Source organism: Carassius carassius, chromosome 48 (assembly GCF_963082965.1).
Source record: "Carassius carassius chromosome 48, fCarCar2.1, whole genome shotgun sequence".
NCBI lineage: Eukaryota > Metazoa > Chordata > Actinopteri > Cypriniformes > Cyprinidae > Carassius > Carassius carassius.
In genome coordinates, this window is record NC_081802.1 from 5155741 (window position 1) to 5175391 (window position 19651).

Genomic DNA, 19651 nt, shown 5'->3' on the forward strand with positions numbered 1-19651 from the left:
GTTCTCACTGTTAATTCTCTGTTTATTTGTGCGGTAATAATTCCCACAAATGAAGCTGGACGTGCAAACCAGCATGTGCGCGAGCTTCCGGACATTCCTGAAAAGCCAAATGGACTTAGCCTCAAAAAAAGGGCCGCTAGTGTCGCTATCCGACACGCAGTCTTGTTTTGGTTTGGCTCATTATACTTCCGCTTTGCTTGACAAATTCAGCTGGATTGCAAATGACTCTGCTGGAATAATTAGGGTGGCATTTTATCAGGCTCTTAACACTTGACATCGGCCATTAGAATCTGCTCATTTTCAATTTGCCGTGACTGACGAAAAGACTAAATGACGTTATGATACTTCTAGAACAGTTTTATCTTCTCCCGGTTAAGTTGAGCGTGACAACTGGTTCGTTAATTTTCTAAACGACTAAAACAAATCACAGCGTTAACCAGAAACAGCTTCTTCATGCCTGCAGCACATGATTCATTCTTTAAAGAGAGTCTCACAAAACCTGTCAAGAACATGTCCAATGTCAAAAAAAATATTATAATATTATATTTAATTTGAATTTATGATGCTAAAGACAACTTAAAGGGAAAATGTGTTAATTTTTTTCCAGATAATAAAAATTAGACTGTACCCTATCCAAGTAGTACACTACTATGATAGTAGTACAGTAGTACTTGACCCTTTAATTCAACTTTGTGATTTGTCAAAAACTCAAATCTCAATCTGACGTAGGTTTTCATCAACTCATGTCTGATGTGAAGCAAAATCTGATTAGAGTTGACAGGAAAAAAGTGGAATGCTGTTTAAAGTTTAATGTAAATGTTGCATTAATTTAAAAACAAAACAAAAGGTGGTACATACGAGGTGGAATTCATGGTGGTGTATCCAGACGGGCATTCTGGGATACAGGCTCCGTTGTGGATGACGTACTCGTGGCAGTCGCCGCTCTTGCCCTTACACTTGTTGTGGAGGTCCTGGCAGAATTTTAAGGACACACAGCGCCATCCCTTGAAGGTGTAGTAGCCCGGCGGGCAGAGCTCCACGCAGGTGTCGCCAAACAGGAAGCTGCGACAAGCCACGCATTTGGTCGCATTCCCTGGCACAGAGCAGCCGCCCAGACACTGGTCGTGACAGCACTCTTTATGGGGGGTACAAGCACCATGGAGGCATTCAGAAGGACAAACTGTGAGGGGGGAAAAAATTACTTATTAGACTAATTTTTCTTTAATGTGAGCAACTATCGATTTCAATTACAATAAATTTTTTTTAAAGAATGTTCTCTCAATTTCTCAAAAAAAAAAAAAAAACTTTTCCCACTTATTTAGTGTTCCTGTAGCTCAAGTGGTAGAGCTTTGCTTTAGCAAGCGCAAGGTTGGGGGTTCGAATCCCAGGGAACACATGTTAGGAAAAGTGTAAGTCGCTTTGGATAAAAGCGTCTTCTAAATGCATAAATTTAGTAGCATTTACATACACAAATCTTTCCCATTTATATTCTGAAGGATTTTACTGAGGGGTTTGTTTATATTACACTCACCTGGTTTTATACAACACGTTACTTCTAAAAACATGGTTAAAACGTGTATTTTTCTGATTGTTGACAGTATTTTGCGATTTATGGAGTGATGAAAAGAGATATCCAAAATCCCCTCTATAAAAACATTTGACTCTAGTATGTTAACAAAATTAAACAAGAATTTTAAACCCCAGCTTTATCCAATATTCTGGAAAATTCTGCAGATTAGAGTTTATTCAACTAGAGAATGCAGTGATGGTATGTTTAAACATAACAGAAAACATAAAAAAGGTGCAATTCTAAATGTATTCAAAACAAATCAGGAAGCACACAATTTGAGACAATATGATATAGAATTGATTTTTACTCTAAAATTGTGAGTAAATTTAACAATTATAAAGAACTGGCAAGAAACACTGAGTTAAAGATGAAATGTTTAAGTAGAAAAACTGAAATAGAATTTTCTTGCAAAATACACAACAATAATCTTTTACATTTTAAATTACTACTTCAAAAACTATGTTTTTTTACAGGGTGGAGTAAAATTTTAAATGTAATTATTAGTAATATTATTTTATTATACTATTTATTAGTAATATTTAATTTAACCCTATTCATCTGGGGTGTTAATATTATTTCACATTAACATTATGGTGTTGGGTTGAAAGTCTCGCATCACATTCAAAACCAAATGTGATCAAATTCTTCATTTTTTAAAAGGCGATCTGAGGTTGGCGGCATTATTCTACACCAAATAAAAAATAAAACAGGGTAATTTAAACTTTTTATCTCACGTTTATGACTTTTTTATCAAATTGGCAAAATTGTGAGTTATAAAGTCAGAATTGCGGGAAATAAATTTGCAATTCGGAGAAAAAAAAAGTTTATATCTCGCAATTTTGACATAAATTGCAATTTCGTGTTATAAAGTCAGAATTACAAGATATGAACTCACAATTGAGGGGGGAAAAAAGTCACAAATTGTGAGATAAAAAGACGAAATTACCTTGTTTTATTTTTATAGACAGGCTTCCATATATCCAAAATACAACCTGACTTGATATTTTTATTTATGTTTTGTTTACTCTTTTATTTAAAGAAAGTAATATCCAGTATAAAAAATGTTTTGTGTGATTTTTCAACATAATTGTTGCTTTAAAGAAACTATTGGCCAAATTTTTTACATATATTTCAAATAAAGAAATATTGCAAATTATAAAATGATTTATAATAAACAATACAAACATGTAAAAATAAACATTTATAATATATATATATATATAGCAGAAATTCCTTCTCCTGAGACTATTTCATAGATGTCGGATACAGAAGGCCTTCCAGGTTACAGTGGAGAGGGCAAATCTGTTGGACCTCATTAGTGTCATAAAACCCTCCATCATGTGACACTGGGTCGCCCCACAGGAGCAAAACAACATTGACCCTTCTGCCTGTCAGCTACATAGCGGACCATACCACTGCCTGATTGAAATAAAAAATGGCAAATGGTGACGAGGATCATGGAGGCGAAAAGATCCTGAATCCATACAAAACAGAATAAGCACAAAAAGATAGAAAGCCCAAGCAAAATTCCTGAAACGGTGCAAAACATATCAATTTGAAGTGTTTGATAGTTTTAAACAAGCACCGACTGCCTAACCACATTTATTTTGTACATGACACAATCTTTCAGCGACTCCCGATCCAGTCGAACCCCACTCCAGGTTTCCGCAGCAGCCTCAGATCCACCCTCACCCTTAACCAATGTTTTTGCTGCCAGTGGAAGGCAGCCATTCAACAGCCTCTTCCAACAGAGAGAGATATCCGCCCAGCGTTAACCCCCGACACGCCGGCTGACAGACAGCAGACGGATGCAGCGGGAACGCCATAATACACGCGGACAGGCAGGAGTGAGCATGAAGATGGGCGCAGCCTCCTCTCTCGCAGCATTCCTCTCATACGCCAGCGATTGCAGGACTGCGTAACCCTGCACAAAACACATCCCCACCCCACCCCTTTACTCCAGGACAGCCTCCATGGCGTCTCCCAAGGATGATCCCTGTGTAAACACACACATCTTCTCTATCCAGCCTTTGTAGTCCCTCCTGCTTTCATTCATAAGCATTGTGTGGGTCTGGTGTCTGATTTCTTGTTCTTTTATTGCTATCAAAATTATTGCATTACCACTTACACTATTAAAAATGCTTTTTTATATATTTATTACATTTTATTTAACTCTGCAACTGCTCATCCCTCTCTCCAAAATCTTGTCCTCCCTTCAAATATATACGATATGTCTTTAAACATGGTGTCCGCAATCTTGGGATGTGCATGAATAATCAATTACAACACCGTGTCGTATTAATTTGAATTTATTTGTTTATTATTTTTGGGACTAACTCACAAAGCAGGTGCTACACTGTGCTAAATATGAATATTCATAATAATTTTGCTAGCGATATAAAATTTTAATCTGATTTAAAGAATAAGGTTATAAGAGGTTATTTCCATATAAATATTAATTCAATATTAATGTCTGTGTATTACTAGGTATCATTATATAGCTGCAAATAGATAAACAAGTAAATAAAGTAAATAAATAATTTATGTTGTGTTATGTTTACAAATTCACAATAATTTTGGTAGTGATATAAAATTTGAATCTGAAAAAAAAGATCTCAATGTCCTTTTTAAATTATATTTTAAATATTACAATACTTTTATAATTTTTTTTCTTTAATTATACATATATATATATATATGTATATATATATATATATATATATTTGTTATATTAATAATATGTTAAACAATAAAATATAATTTTTCACCAAATAAAATGGCCATTTAGCAAAAAACTCTCCTTTAAAGGCAAAGAAAATGCATTCATTAAGACTGAATATAATCTTATGGCTGAAAAACATCAAGACATAATTGTTTTTGCCGTATCGCTGAGCCCTAGTGACATGTAAAAGCGCGACACGGACCATAAACACGCTTCCCTATATTCACTCAGAGGTCACGGGGTCAACAGCATTCACTGAAAACTCATGTGGATTCCCCATTAAAAAACACTAATGCATTTACACATGCACACTGAAGCTCTTGGATGGCTTTTTACTATATTTGGCTGCACTCGCATGTCTCAGGCTTCAAAAGATTTACTGTAAACTCTACTGATCATTTGTTCAGAGGCGCGCGGCTTACGAGAGCGGAGGCAGAGCAAGGAAGTCGGGGGAGGGAGGCTAGAAATGTAAACAAAACAAAGCCGTAAATAGGGGAGGGAAGAAAGCCTCGAGGCACTCGCTTAGGAGAAAAGGAAAGAAAGCACTGGAATGCTTGTTTAAAGCACTTGTTTATGCAACCTCACAATGGAAAACGTACAGAAATGTGACAAGCACACTGGCCGGGTGACCTGTGATTCAAGGTTCATCGGTCCAAGATCTCGACAAACAAAAAAACATCATCCACGCCGCTGATATCACCAGATTACGCAACGCAGGTGAACAGGAAGCGCAAAGGTGATTCGCTATCAGGCCGTCGTCAATTCCAAGGAGTTCGCCAGCACAAGCAAAAACCAATGCTAATTTCACGTTTGCAGACACAAGGAAGTCTTTGAAGAATCATCTCTGAAAAATTGTTCACTTAATCATAAGATGCAGTTTTTGCATTTTAAGGGTGCAAGTGTGCACACTTCACAACAGGAGAGAGCTGTGGATCTGCTTGGGCAAGTTTTGGGAATCTGTCACGAACACACATCCCCACAGCCTCAACAGCAAGCACATGAGCATGGGCAGAATGTCTATGTCACATAGACAATAACGAAAAGCTACAGTATAACACTCCTTGTCTTATTTTAGAACAAAATTGGACTCAATATTTGTGACACCAAATCAAACGAAGAGGATTCATATGGATTATTATGCATTTGTAATCTTAGCTTTGGTCCGTTGGTGCTTATTTTGAAGATCCACACATTGGGCGCCACATTTTGCGTGAAAACTAGAATATAAAACACAATATGAGATGAGCAATTTTCATGTTTGCATTGTGCAATCTCCAAAAATGGGCTCTAAGTATTCAACCAAGTACTTGGTAAAAACGAAATGGTTTTGTGCCAAAATGTTGGTTACCATAAAAATGTTGGTTCTTCGAAAACTTGTCACCTGTTTTCTTAATTTAAAAATAAAAATGAGAAAGTAACAATGGAAGTGAATGGGGCCAAGATATAACCAATAAGTTAACATGATTTCAGTCAAAAAAAAAAAAAAAAGTATTTATTTGGGCCAAATATTAATATTTACAATAAGTTTGATAAAATTAGAAAATTCACTTAAAAAAAATAGTATAAAAAAGGATGTCTCTTTTTGTGGCACTTTTTTTTTTTTACACATTTTATTAAAATAGTACAATTTAACGCCATAAATTCTAAAACGACTGCAAAAATTTAGATTTAAACAGTTTTATGGCTCAAATAAACAACTTTCAACAGAATAAATAATGTAGGTGCTTTTATAAAATTATAAACGGTTGTTAAATCCACCACAATCCTGCTTTAATAGCAATTTTAGCCAAGAAACAATCATACCACGTATACTGCACAAGGAAGTGTTTTGAGACACATTTCTCAAAATTACAATTCCTCCATATTTAGGATAAACAAACACAAACCCGGTTTTTAATGTGTAACTGTCCTTTACACCCAGACTGCTGAACAATAAACTCATCAGCGTAGACGTTAACACACAAATACTTGACAGTCACGGTGTCTGGCAGGAAAGACTTATGTGCCTTGAGCAGATGAATTACACCAAAGTGTTTCTCTTCACAACCAAATTGACCAAATCTGATTAGGCCAATCAAAAACATCAGTCTACCTGGTGGTTGACAAATGCTATTCACATTCAAGGGTCATTCTTGGTCCTAAGCTTTTGGTCAATGACAAAAATTGGATTATGGCATCGCAAGAAAGGGACAAACAGACCATAAGGCCGTGCAGGGTGTCCTGTGGCTGAGACAGTGATTCAATTAAAGGTTCCTGCAGAAGAACCGTGAGTCACCTGTTATCTAGATGGTTCCTCAGTGAGGGCATCTGTCTGGAAGAAGTTACTCACAGCAGCTGTTCTTACAGTGAGTCACAGTCTCTCTCTGCCTCTGCTTGCCCTTCTGTATGTGTCTCTTTCTGCTAGTTTGCTTATTGCATCCACAATGTTTGTGTATCAAGAAAAAAACGGCAAGTAACCGCATCTTTCTACTGAGTTTTAAAGGCTGCATGCAATAACATAAAGCGTGACCAATGCAGTCTGCCTCATAAGCCGATTTTTAGTCAATCCAACACATGCAGTGCAATCAGTGTATTCAGAGTCAAAGCTGTGTGTTTTTGATTCACTAAAACTAACTGCTTCTTAAGAGTCATTTGTTTGTGAATCAGACTTCGCTGGGTGTGCTGTATGATTTTGATTCACTAAAAAAGGCAAGACTTCTTTGGTTGCAGAAGATTTTTTTTAATATCTAAAAAGGAATAGTTAATAAGTCATTTGTTCATGAATCGTATGAACCAGCTCTTTTCACGAATGGCTCAAAAGATTCAAATTGGTTACTATTTGGATCCTTCAATTTGTTCACAAGTTTACAATTTTTGTTAAAATGAAAATATTACAAAAAGACACATTGTGATGAATGTCCATCTAATGGTTGGACTAATGGTTGTCCCTCCCTCAATTGACGAAATCCGGTTTCCAGCTTCTCCTTTGGGTCCATAAAGGGGCAGGCCAGAGACAGACAGAGACGGTCTCATCAGGAACAGGACTGTTGAGCAGACGTGAATGCGAAATCCAAGAAATCTACAGTGCATCCGTCAGTTTTGGTTGCCAACCTTTCGTAAGCGCACTATGTTAACGAAACTAATATACTTGCTCTAAATAGCTTAGCCTCTCAACCAACCATAATGCCGCAGGAATTGGACTTTGGTGGAAAAAAATATATTAGCTTAATCCATGCAACTAGAAACTACCTCAGTTTAAAAGAGCTAGTCATGAGCGGGGCGTACTGAATAGGTCATTATCTTCTCAAATGAACAAACGAAGGCCATCCAAACTCAGGGAATGTCTGGGATTCAGGGTGGCCTTTTGCAGGTGGAATTGCGCCGTGCCAAGTCACCGTGCCAAATGAGGACAGCAGGGAAAACAAATCTTTGAGCCTTCGTCTAAGACTTTGTTTTGGGGCCCGACTGTTCGAGTGGTTACGGATTTTTAGGTGCCGCGGTTTCCAGAGTGGAGCGCTTTTCTCTTTGAGGATGTTTCTGTACATTTTGTCCTTGTGACGTTTCCAAATCTGAGCCCAGCAACCTCAGAAAAACACAAAATTATCTTTACTTTAATCTAAAGATACTTGGTGTTTTCTAGGTATACACTGTATCATTAGAATGTAAGAAATTAAGTCTATAATGTGCAACATATGAAAACGTATCAGGGTCAATCCGGCTTACGGTGCAACAAAAGACTGCAATTACCCCGGAGAATAAATGTGAATACAGTTATTGGATCATTACCTTGTGAAATGATTCCAGAACCCAAAATTATGTACAAAAAAAAAGGTCATCTAATGCAAGGTTGTAAAATGTCAATGACTATTTTTAGAGCCAATTAATTGGACAAAAGAAAGACATAATTTATTATTTCTATAATTAAGATGATTAGGCACGATTCCCATTACAACAAATTGAAAAAACAACAACATTTATTAGCCTATATATTTAAAGTGTAAATTATTCACATATTTTATTAAGGTGTAAAATGAAATTTTACATTGTAATTTTTTATTGTAAAAGTTTATTATAATAATAAAATATATGATAAAACAATAAAAAAAAAAAATGTAATAAGAATCTGTTTAAAAACACTTAATGTGCTTAATTATGAAATGTCACAATGCAATACATTTTAATGGTTACCAAAATAATTATAAACTTATCTGAACAAATATCACATCAAATATAAAAACCAATTAGTTTCATGCAACTTATACCAAATTAATCATTTCTTTCCTTTTTTCTTCTTTAAAGATTTTAAAATTCAAAAACATTTAAATACTAATGTGCTTAATTATGAAAAGTAAATAAAAATAATATTGATGGTACTAAAATTGTGCAAAATAAAACTATAACCTTATATCAGAACAAATAGAATATATATATATAATTTATGTTTTATATAATATATAAAAATAATATCTAAGATTTTTTTCTAAATTGTTTTAAAATTAAATTAAAATTAAAGATTTCTAAACAAAAAAAAAATTATATTCTTCTTTTTTTTATTTATTCCAAAATTATTATTAACAATATATATTTTTTTAAGGTTTTGAAATTAATCCATTAATTCCACCAAATAAGTTGGCATGCAGGAGCACAAACTGCGTGTCATCTGCTTGAACAAATGGTTAAATGTGTAGCGAGGACGATGGTCAGTGCCCAGAATGCTGTGCGATGTCTTCAGATGGAGGCCAGCAGGCAGCATTCAATGTTAAAGAAAGATTAACAGCCTCCCTGCCGACCCACAGCAAAGTGATAAACAAGAGCACCATATGGTCACCTGACCAGCCCGGCCCGGCCCTTCACACAAACACAGCCGCGACCGAGGAGGAGGAGGAGGAGAAAAGGCCACAGCGCGGCAGACGTGATAAAGCTATAAGCAGCCATGGCGTGAGGGAGGAGAACAGATGAGCACATGGCCACACAAACCAAAACATTTAGCAAACCAAACCATGTAGTAGCCGATTACACTCCACACACAAACCAACAGCAGTGACTAACCTGCTAACAGCTCTGACAGACAAGCAAAGCATTCAGAGCATACAGCTCTGTCTCCAAACCCAGTGAGCCGCCTTGCTCCCTACTGCCTACATAGACAGCTGACTTCTCAGTCTGCATCCTAACTGAAACAAAACCTTGTATGTGACTGACTTTGGTATTAAAAACATGAAGAGATTTAGGATTCATTATTTTTATGTTACTATTTATCTATAATTCAGAATAAAATATTTATAAGTAATATATAATATATTAGTAATATATTATTTTAACAAACTGATAATAATAAAAGTGTACAGCCTGAATGCACTGTAAGTCACGTTGGATAAAAGCATCTGCTAAATGCATAAATGTGTATATATATATATATATATATATATATAATTTCATCTACACTGTTTAGAATACATGAAGTTATATTGCCATGTAATAAAAATGAGCTGTATTATTTTTTATATCTAAACACTGTTATGCATAATTCATTATTTGTACGGTACATTTCATCTATTTGAAAAAAGAAAATTATAATAATCTTTAATATTTCACATTTTTTTATTTATTTTTATACACTAAACGTAACCAATTTTTCTGTAACAAACTGATCTATTATGTTCATAATAAAATACAAGTTATAAAAACGATCTAATTCTATAACTGCTATTTAATATGAGCTAACTTGTAGTATTTTAATTACTTTGATATACTAATAAGCATAATTTATTATTCACTTTCATCTACACTTTTCAGAATAAAATAATTTTAGTAAATATTACATATGTTAAGTATATAACTGCTGTATAATTTTAGCTGTCATATTTTTTCCCTTAATTATTTTATACACAAAGTATAATTTATTATTTTTATACAACTATTTTATAATTTCCAGAAACAAATTCAGTTATATAAATGTACATATAGATTTTTTAAATCTTTTATTTTTGTTGCAATATTTTAATCATTTTACACCAAGTATAATTTATTATTTTAATACAATACTTTCAAAATTAAATCATTTGCTAAAGTTGTATAAATATATAATTGCTGTATAATTTAAGCAATTATATTTCTGTAGTAATATTTGTATTTATAATTATTTATGCACCACTTATATATAATATAGCATATTTTTATTTAACTACTTCATCAATACTTAACTTTTCAAGTTATATATGCTATAATTGCCATAAGACATTGAACTCATTTATTCTTTACTTTATATACATACATACAATTACATTATAATTTATTCATTCAGTTGAACTTTATTATTAATATTATTAATATATACAATTATTTATATATAATGTATTGATTCATTCACATCTTTATGGTAAAACTTTCTATGCAAAGTTTAATAATAATTAGAAAAATAATGAAAATAATAATAATAGTAATTATTATTATTCTAATACAAATATTTATACAATGAATAAACAAACTAAATAAATATTACAATTTGCTGGGAAAGTTTAACACTAAACCAACAACAACTACATTAATAATAATAATAATAATAATAATAATCGTAAAACTACAAATAACAAAAATTATTACTACAATGAAAATATATAACGGACAAAGAACAGCATTCTTTTTAAATCAGTAACATTAAACAAACTAATGAATTGACTTTTTCCCACATTTATTTGCCTGCAGTTATAATAATTAAAGTTAAAACTTGTAATAATTATTAATAATGGTTACAACTGAGTGAGCTAAAGTTACACTAAAAGTTTTGATGGTAAAACCTCTGAAAAGTGAGAGAGGCACAGTAAAATAACCTAAAACTACAGATAATTTCATGTAATCTTTCCATATTAAGCAGGCAATCCCATCCTTAAAATAGTTCAGTCATAATATCACAGTATAAACAGAAGGAAAAAAGGAACTTGGACACTAGCTTTAGTAAACTCTTCTATATATGAGGAAATGTGTGTTAATACAAAGGCTGAAGAGATATACGAACACATTACTTGAGAATAACATTGTGAGAATGAAACCTCAAACCTCATCAAATCAACATACTTCTGTAAAGACCTGCGCAAATTAACAACCGCTAATCACACATGGCGTACAAAATGTGTCGTCTCATTTACATAAACTTCATTAACACCAAAGTAAAGGGAATCCTCGCAGCAGATGCTACACGCGCCAGTGGTAATCATAGCACAAGAGATATGATAACCCAAAAATACTCTGCTGTGAACCACATGGCCCCTGTTTCAACAGATCTAAAAATATATGTGGTCCCATAACAGAGCTCTGGTGGGCATCTCTGTGCTCATCTCGCCTATAGCGCTAGCCATTGGGACGTTTACATGTTTTCTTTGAACAACTGTGAACTGGCAAGCATCCGGAGGCTTAAATTGGATCAGAGGAGCATGTTTTTTGGGGGTCTGACTCACAGTCCAGAGTGGAGTATGGCGCGGTGACAGAATCCAGAGCTTCGCTTTGCTTTCCCTTCCCAAACTTGGCTGATTTAGGAGGGAATTCCCTCAGACTCGCTGCAAGGTGACTCTCCAAAGCAGGTGTTCGGGTCCGGCTGGCTCCAGAATTACTGTTTAAATGAGCCGGCGCACTCTTAAATGGAGTGAGGGAGCCATAAAACTAGCCGCCGTTTGGGTGATGACCAAATAGAGTAAACATTCTGATATGAGAGTCCGACGAGTCCCAGACGAGTCTCAGAACGCAGGAATTTAGGCTTTTAGGTTAACGCTCGAAACTAACTCAGTCCCCTCTGAACCTAAACAGACAGTTCACCCAAAAAAGACAATTTTTAACAGCTTTTGACCATACAGTGAAAGTCAATGGGTGCCAACAAAACCATTTTATGAATAAAAAGAACCAATGACGCACCAAAATTTCAGCAATTGAAAACTAACAAAACGAGCTAATCAAACCATGAAGTGTTGAACTAATTGTTTTAGATGGACAAAGGCTTTAGTCAAAACAGGTGACATTTAAATTAATACTTTTTGACGTGTTTCTGTTTTTGGCCACAATTTGGATAAGTTTTCCTTGTAAATGCAACATTTTAGGTGTTACCCGAAGAGAACAAAGCTACAAATGAAGAGTTTGACTTCTGAAAGGTGTCTTGAAGCTTCTCACAAGCAATTAGGTGCAACTTTTACAAAAACATTTTTACCTCATATACTTGTTTTTGACATTATCTGAAGTTTATACATTTTATTAATCAAAATGCTATTAAAATATTGCTCAAATACTGGTAAATAAATGTAATGATAGATATATATATATATATATATATATATATATATATATATATATATATGTTTTATTTATTTTGGCTACATATATTTAATATTTAATAATTTATATATATATATATATATATATATATATATATATATATATATATATATATATATATATATATATATATATAATGAAATATTTGAATATAACTGTATTAAAATTATATTATTAATTAGTATTAACTTTATTTCTATATAATTATATGTTGTTTTCTATTATATACTTTATTGCTGATTGTACAATTATCTTACCGTGCTTTGACTGTTAGATTCATGTTCATAATAAAACCTATTTGAAATATGACACTTAAAGTACGTAAATATTGAAAGTATTTTAATTTCTGCATGAACAGTCTCTTTATAAAAGCCAGAGGTGGGCTGGGTCCACTTATTACGTTCTTTGTAAACACCAGAGGTGGAAAGTAACGAATTACATTTACTCGCGTTACTGTAATTGAGTAGCTTTTTTGTGTACTAATACTTTTTAAAGTAATTTTTTAAATCTGTAATTTTACTTTTACTTAAGTATATTTTGTTTGAAGTATTGTACTTCACTACATTTTAAAACACATTAATTAAATTTAATTAAATTAATTAATTAAAAAATCGCTCCCTGGAAACTACGGCAGTAAATAATGGGCAGGAGGGCAAACTGGCGCTAAAATCACAAGAAAGATGCAGACGGACAAAACAGGCGTTAGTGGTGCAGACAGCGCTGAAAACGAAACCCCGTCATATTCTGAAGTTGAACTCGAAGGAAATGAAGTGAACCCCTGCCCATGTGTATGCTCTATTATGCAGTGTAAGCTGTACTTGCCTAGGAAGACCAAACTAGCAGCTTATAAAATCTCGACAAAACATCAACCCTGCGCAAGAATTTAGAGGTAAGCTAAATAATTGCATCGTTGCATTGGTGGTTAAAATGAAGCTTTGACATTTTAGCAAGAGGTTTTGCACAAATTAGCCAAAAAGACAGTGGTGAGGAGTGTGCTATTTTTGTTTTAATGATGTGCGCGCGCATTTATAGTGCGTTCTTTATAGTGCATAGTGTGTGATTCAGTCTCCTAAAATGCATTTAGAATGATCACAAAATTGAAGATATAGGGGCAGAAAATTAACATATTTATATAATTTCATATATTAAATCAAAATCACACAAAGAATGCCATCTTTTCCTCCAAAAATCATCATGAATATATACATAAATATATATAACAGTTCAGTAAACAAGTTAATTAAGAGACTTGCGTTTTAGACACCATATTGCCTTTTTTAGCTCTATTTCTACAACAGAAAATAATTCCAAACACAGCCACCAAAGCACAGTTTTGCGTCTCTGAGCAACGTGACAGTGTTTCGTTTCTGAATGAATCAACCGTTTAAATGATTCGGTTCAGTCGCAATGACTCACTTATTAACAGTGACTTGCTGACACATACTGGCCTTTTTAATTTCACATTTAAAGTATCTTTTGATTTTTTTTAAATAATGAATTTCTTATCATTTCAGATGAGTATTCAACATTTTATGTCTTGTATATCAAAACATTATTCATGCATTTGTAACTGCAGGTTAAATGCATTCTTGTCCTGCACTAAACAGTGTGTAAATACATCTAAATGCCACTTCCAATGAATCTTCTGCATTTCCTCTGCATTAAAAGATGAGTTTGTTGATACTGATTTGCCTGGTAACAGCCCAAATGTTTTATTATTCTAAATAACTGATTCCTTTAATTAAAAACAACTAGTTTGAGATTAGTAGACCTATCCCAGGGGTGTCAAACTCAGTTCCTGGAGGGCCGTAGCCCTGCAGAGTTTAGTTCTAACCCTGCTCCAGCACACATATCATGTAGTTTTCAAATAAACCTAAATGATTAGATTAGCTGGATCAGGTGTGTTTAATTAGGGTTATATCTAAACTGTGCAGGACTGTGGCCCTCCAGGAACTGAGTTTGACAACCTTGGCCTGTCCCATTTTGACTCCCTCCCACTGTTAAAATGTAACTAAGTAATTTTTACTCTGAGTAAATTTTAAATGAGCTACTTTTTACTTTTACTTGAGTAGATTTTTAGACTGGTACTTTTACTTGTACTTAAGTAAAATTTCATTAATGTAATGGTACTTTTACTTGAGTAGAATATTTTTGTACTCTTTCCACCTCTGGTAAACACAATTTTAGGTGAAATCCAAACAGAATAAAGCTCAAGAGTTTGACTTCTCAAAGTGGTTTGTAAGCAATCCGGTTTAAATGTGAACACAGCAAACGAACTGCCTAAACTTACGAGGTCGTCCAAATATGATTCGCCCTAAGTTCTTGAGGAGGCCGGTCTTGTAAATGCTAAACCCTGTTTTTTAGGCATCACCCAAATGGTGCAGACACAGCCACGAATACAGCTAGAAAATCACAAGAGTTTGCCATGTTTTGGGGAGCAGAACACTGGAAAGTTTGCGGCGAGGGCTTAGCTCAGATCCTTTGACCTGAAACCTTCTGAGCCGAGTCAGTTCTCAGTGTGAGAGCTCCCACAGCTGGTTCGTACTCTCGGGGAAGCCTCACGCTTTGATTAAAAGGCCCGTGATCAAAAACTACCCACCGACCGTGGCCCAACATTGGGGGGGACGAGCGTACTCACGGTTCTTCCATTCGTCACTATCCAGCTGTGGGGTTTTATGATAGAGGCACCAGGCGTCCAGATGTACAGCAAAGTGGAAAGACAAAAACAACAACGACAGCCTGGAAAAAACAAGCTAGAGTTGAATCTCTGACAGCAACATGTTGCATTCATTTACCATTCCCTAATTACGAACGGACAAGCAATATAGTCGCGGTAACATCTGTGTCAACATGTTTCTGGCATCGAGTACAAACACGTTGCTTCATGTGGCACAACAACCGCCGGTAACCCAAGAGCCACGGCCTCGGCAAATACGGAAACACCCTTGTAAATGATCTCAGGGTTAAACAATAGGCAAGTTATGACGGATCACAAGACCTCAATAAATGGTTTGATGCTTTTGCTTTTGTGTTGGAGCGTCGATCAAACTATGGCCATGACATCAACACAATTGGTAACTGATTGAGTCATTCGTTTCAAAGAGGAGCTGCTGACTCGAGAGTGATCCAACATTGAAAGGGCAGTTTGTCAAGCAAACAAGACGCCCCACTAGACTTGGAGACTGAATTTGGTTGGTCCACCAAAAACTGATGGAGGCAGATGTTTTCTAAAAGATCGAAGGCTGTTATGCGACACTTCCAAGGGTTGAAAACAATCCTCTCTTTACCTGCAAGGAGGGAGAGCGTGTTTTGCTCACAAACAATTTAGGCAACGCCTCGTCTTCTCCTCCATTCATTAAACTCTTCCCTTCGGGGCGCTTCAAGCTACTTATTTTGCTCTCTGGTTCACACATGCTGATGCTCATTAACAATTACAAACGCCCCAATACACTCATTAAAATACAGTTTTTTTAATTTCAATTATTATTTTTGGAAAGCCGTTGAGCCTATTTGGGCTTTATAATGGCTGGCGCCAATGGCAATAATTACAACATAATAGCTGAAATAAAATGCATTCTTATTTTATACAATACTTAACATACAAAAAAATCATTAAATATTAGCAACAAATATATATATTATTAATGATATGCACATATATTTTTATTCTAAAGGTATAAGTACATATTATTTACCAAAATACTATAAAAAATATTGTATATTGTTAAATAAATAAAATGATATATATATACAGTACAGACCAAAAGTTTGGACACACCTTCTTATTCAAAGAGTTTTCTTTATTTTCATGACTATGAAAATTGTAGAGTCACACTGAAGGCATCAAGGGCTATTTGACCAAGAAGGAGAGTGATGGGGTGCTGCGCCAGATGACCTGGCCTCCACAGTCACCGGACCTGAACCCAATCGAGATGGTTTAGGGGTGAGCTGGACCGCAGACAAAAGGCAAAAGGGCCAACAAGTTCTAAGCATCTCTCGGGGAACTCCTTCAAGACTGTTGGAAGACCATTTCAGGTGACTACCTCTTGAAGCTCATCAAGAGAATGCCAAGAGTGAGCAAAGCAGTAATCAAAGCAAAAGGTGGCTACTTTGAAGAACCTAGAATATAACATATTTTCAGTTGTTTCACACTTTTTTTTGTTATGTATATAATTCCATATATAATTCCACATGGGTTAATTCATAGTTTTGATGCCTTCAGTGTGAATCTACAATTTTCATAGTCATGAAAATAAAGAAAACTCTTTGAATGAGAAGGTGTGTCCAAACTTTTGGTCTGTACTGTATATACACATACATATATAGAGAGAGATTTATTTTTAATAAAATTCCAACATTTTTATATTTTACGTATATATATATATATTTTTTTTTTTTATATTTAAATAGAATGCAAAGGACAACTAAAAATATATAAATACAAATAAAAGTTTTGAACAAGAAATCACCCAAAAAAGGCCCAGAAAGGTCAGAAATATCTGGAAAAAGTGTGTCAAGCCAGATTCAAATCAGACAAAATTGTGAATAATTCTTTGGAAAGGACTTTTAAATGGTAAAATATCCAGACTGGAGAGCAATGTACAAGTTTTGGTAGCTGAAATTGGTCTAATTAGCCAAAATATTTACTTATATTTATTTACAAGAATTTACTGTAAACTTCAGAAAGATGCAGAATTCATTGTCAGGGTGGATTTGGATCTTGGAATGGTTTCTCCTCATGTGAACGAACACGCATGCCTTCAGACTCACACTCAGAAAACAGGAGCAGCCATGAGCCCTCGACCCTCCTCAGTTATTAATAAAACTAATACAACGTCTTAAAGCAGACGCTCAACACTTCTGGAGAAACAGTTTTGTGTGCTCGAGGGGCTGAGAGAGGAAAACTCATTCAGAAACCGTCTTCTTCTAATGCCATGTTCTTAGCTGTTAAAAACTTGTGCAAATTCACGAAAAACTGTGCAATATGGCAATAATATTGCATCAAAACTGTGATAAATCTATTTAGTTAATGTGCAAAACAGATAAATACAAAAACAATTCAATGATATTGCCATTTGAAAACATTATTGACATAAAAGGGCTAAATATAATTTATTATATATATTTATATTTAAATGAATATGTAATTCGTATTTGATGTTTTTTTATATATTTCCTAAATAAAAATTACATTAAAAATAATTGTAACAAATAATGGCGAAAATATAATTTTAAATATAAATACACAAACTCGTTTTTTATAGAAACATTTTTTCCAATTAATTTTTTTTAAATCATAAATCACTGTTATATACATGTTATAAATGATTTACAACATTTATATAACAGTGTTTCATGAGTAGTATGCAAAAGGACAAAAATAGTGCTAGAAATATTTCAGGTTCTTAGATATTAAACAACCTTTGGTATCACTAAAACAAATAAAATAAATACATTTTATGAAAGAAGTGCATAGTGAAATAATAAAACTAAATGTTGCATTAAAACTGTGCTAATTTAATATGCAAAACAAACAAGTAAACAAGTTATTTTTAAAGAAATTAATACTTCTATTCCGCAAGGATGCATTAAATTAATCAAAAGTGACATCTATAATTTTAAGACAAATATCAGTAATAATAAAAGATAATATGATAGGATAATATAGAATAAAAATATTAAAAATATTTTTTATTTCAAATAAACTCACAATATTTCTGTTTTTTTTTTTTTTTACAGTATTTTTGATTATCAAAATGCATTAGCATATTTAGTTTTAGATTTTTTTTTCCATCTCTGACACTAGCCCCATGCAAATACTTTCCCCTGGTTATTTCCCATGTTTACATGCATGTCAGAGGATCTAGTTTCTGAAACGGACCCCGCAGCTCTTCCTTTCCTTTCTCTGAAGGGCATGAAACAGAAGGAACGTGCGTGCGTGCGCTAGACGAGAGAGAGGACTGGTTGTGTAAATGTGGAGCGTAGAAACGCTGCCATTGATAACAGAGAGGACACAAGCTCCTCCATCTCCCTCTGGGCTTCCTGTTCAGCTAATGAATGGAAGCTGGCGTTGTTGGTAGTCCACTGCAGTTGCACACACACACACACACACGCGTGTGCATTCACAATCACAGAGGAAGTGCGGCTGCTAATGTGATTCTTCCGAAACAGCTAATCCAACACAGTCTGCGCTTCCTAATCCAAACACAAACCACCGGTTTGACTCCAATCAAAACATTAATACAGAAAAAAGGTATACATGAAAATATAAACTTATAAATATTTATATTTATTTTATTTATATTATTGTATAATGATGGTAGACACATATATATATATATATATATATATATTATTGTATTGCTATGCTAATATCATCATACGCTGAATCAATATCATTTTGTTGGCACTTTCATATTGCAATTGTTTAGCACCTTCCCTTAAAATTGTTTTGGACTTTTTTGTCATCACGTTATGATTATATTTTTTTCTATGATTTTCCTATAATATTTATAGATTAATATTCATGTAAGGACACACACACACACACACACACACACACACACACACACATACACACACACATATTTAATTTTCTATCTATCAATTTAATAAATAGAACATTTTTGTACTTGCATTTGCTGCTTTTTGAAGCAAATCACAATACATTTTCAATATTGTTTATATTATTAATAAATTAATATTGAGTTTTTGTACTAACATTTAATGCTTGAGAGTTAAGTTGGTCATTTTAATAGGTTGGTTTAATAAAATAGATTGGTGTTAAACTTTTTAAAGAGGAATATATTTAAAACTAAATTAAATTACATTTATGCATTTAGCAGATGCTTTTATCCAAAGCGACTTCCAGTGCATTCAGGCTATCAATTTTTACATATCATGTGTTCAAATTTTTTTAAAATATATGTATATATATATAAATGTAATTTAATTATTTATGTGTGTATATATATATATATATATATATATATATATATATATATACACACACACACACACACATACGCATTTACTATTATTTACATTGTAAATTATTATCATAC

At 33.8% G+C, this 19651-nt stretch overlaps 1 protein-coding gene across 1 annotated transcript in view; it reads right to left on the reverse strand.

Moving 5' to 3' along the window:
• LOC132131981 (insulin receptor-like) overlaps positions 1-19651 on the reverse strand; it is a 67136-nt gene that overhangs the window by 15562 nt on the left and 31923 nt on the right. Inside the window, exon 3 of the mRNA XM_059544180.1 lies at positions 859-1180. Within this exon, the coding sequence (XP_059400163.1) occupies positions 859-1180 (322 nt within the window). The remainder of the gene's footprint in view (positions 1-858; positions 1181-19651) is intronic.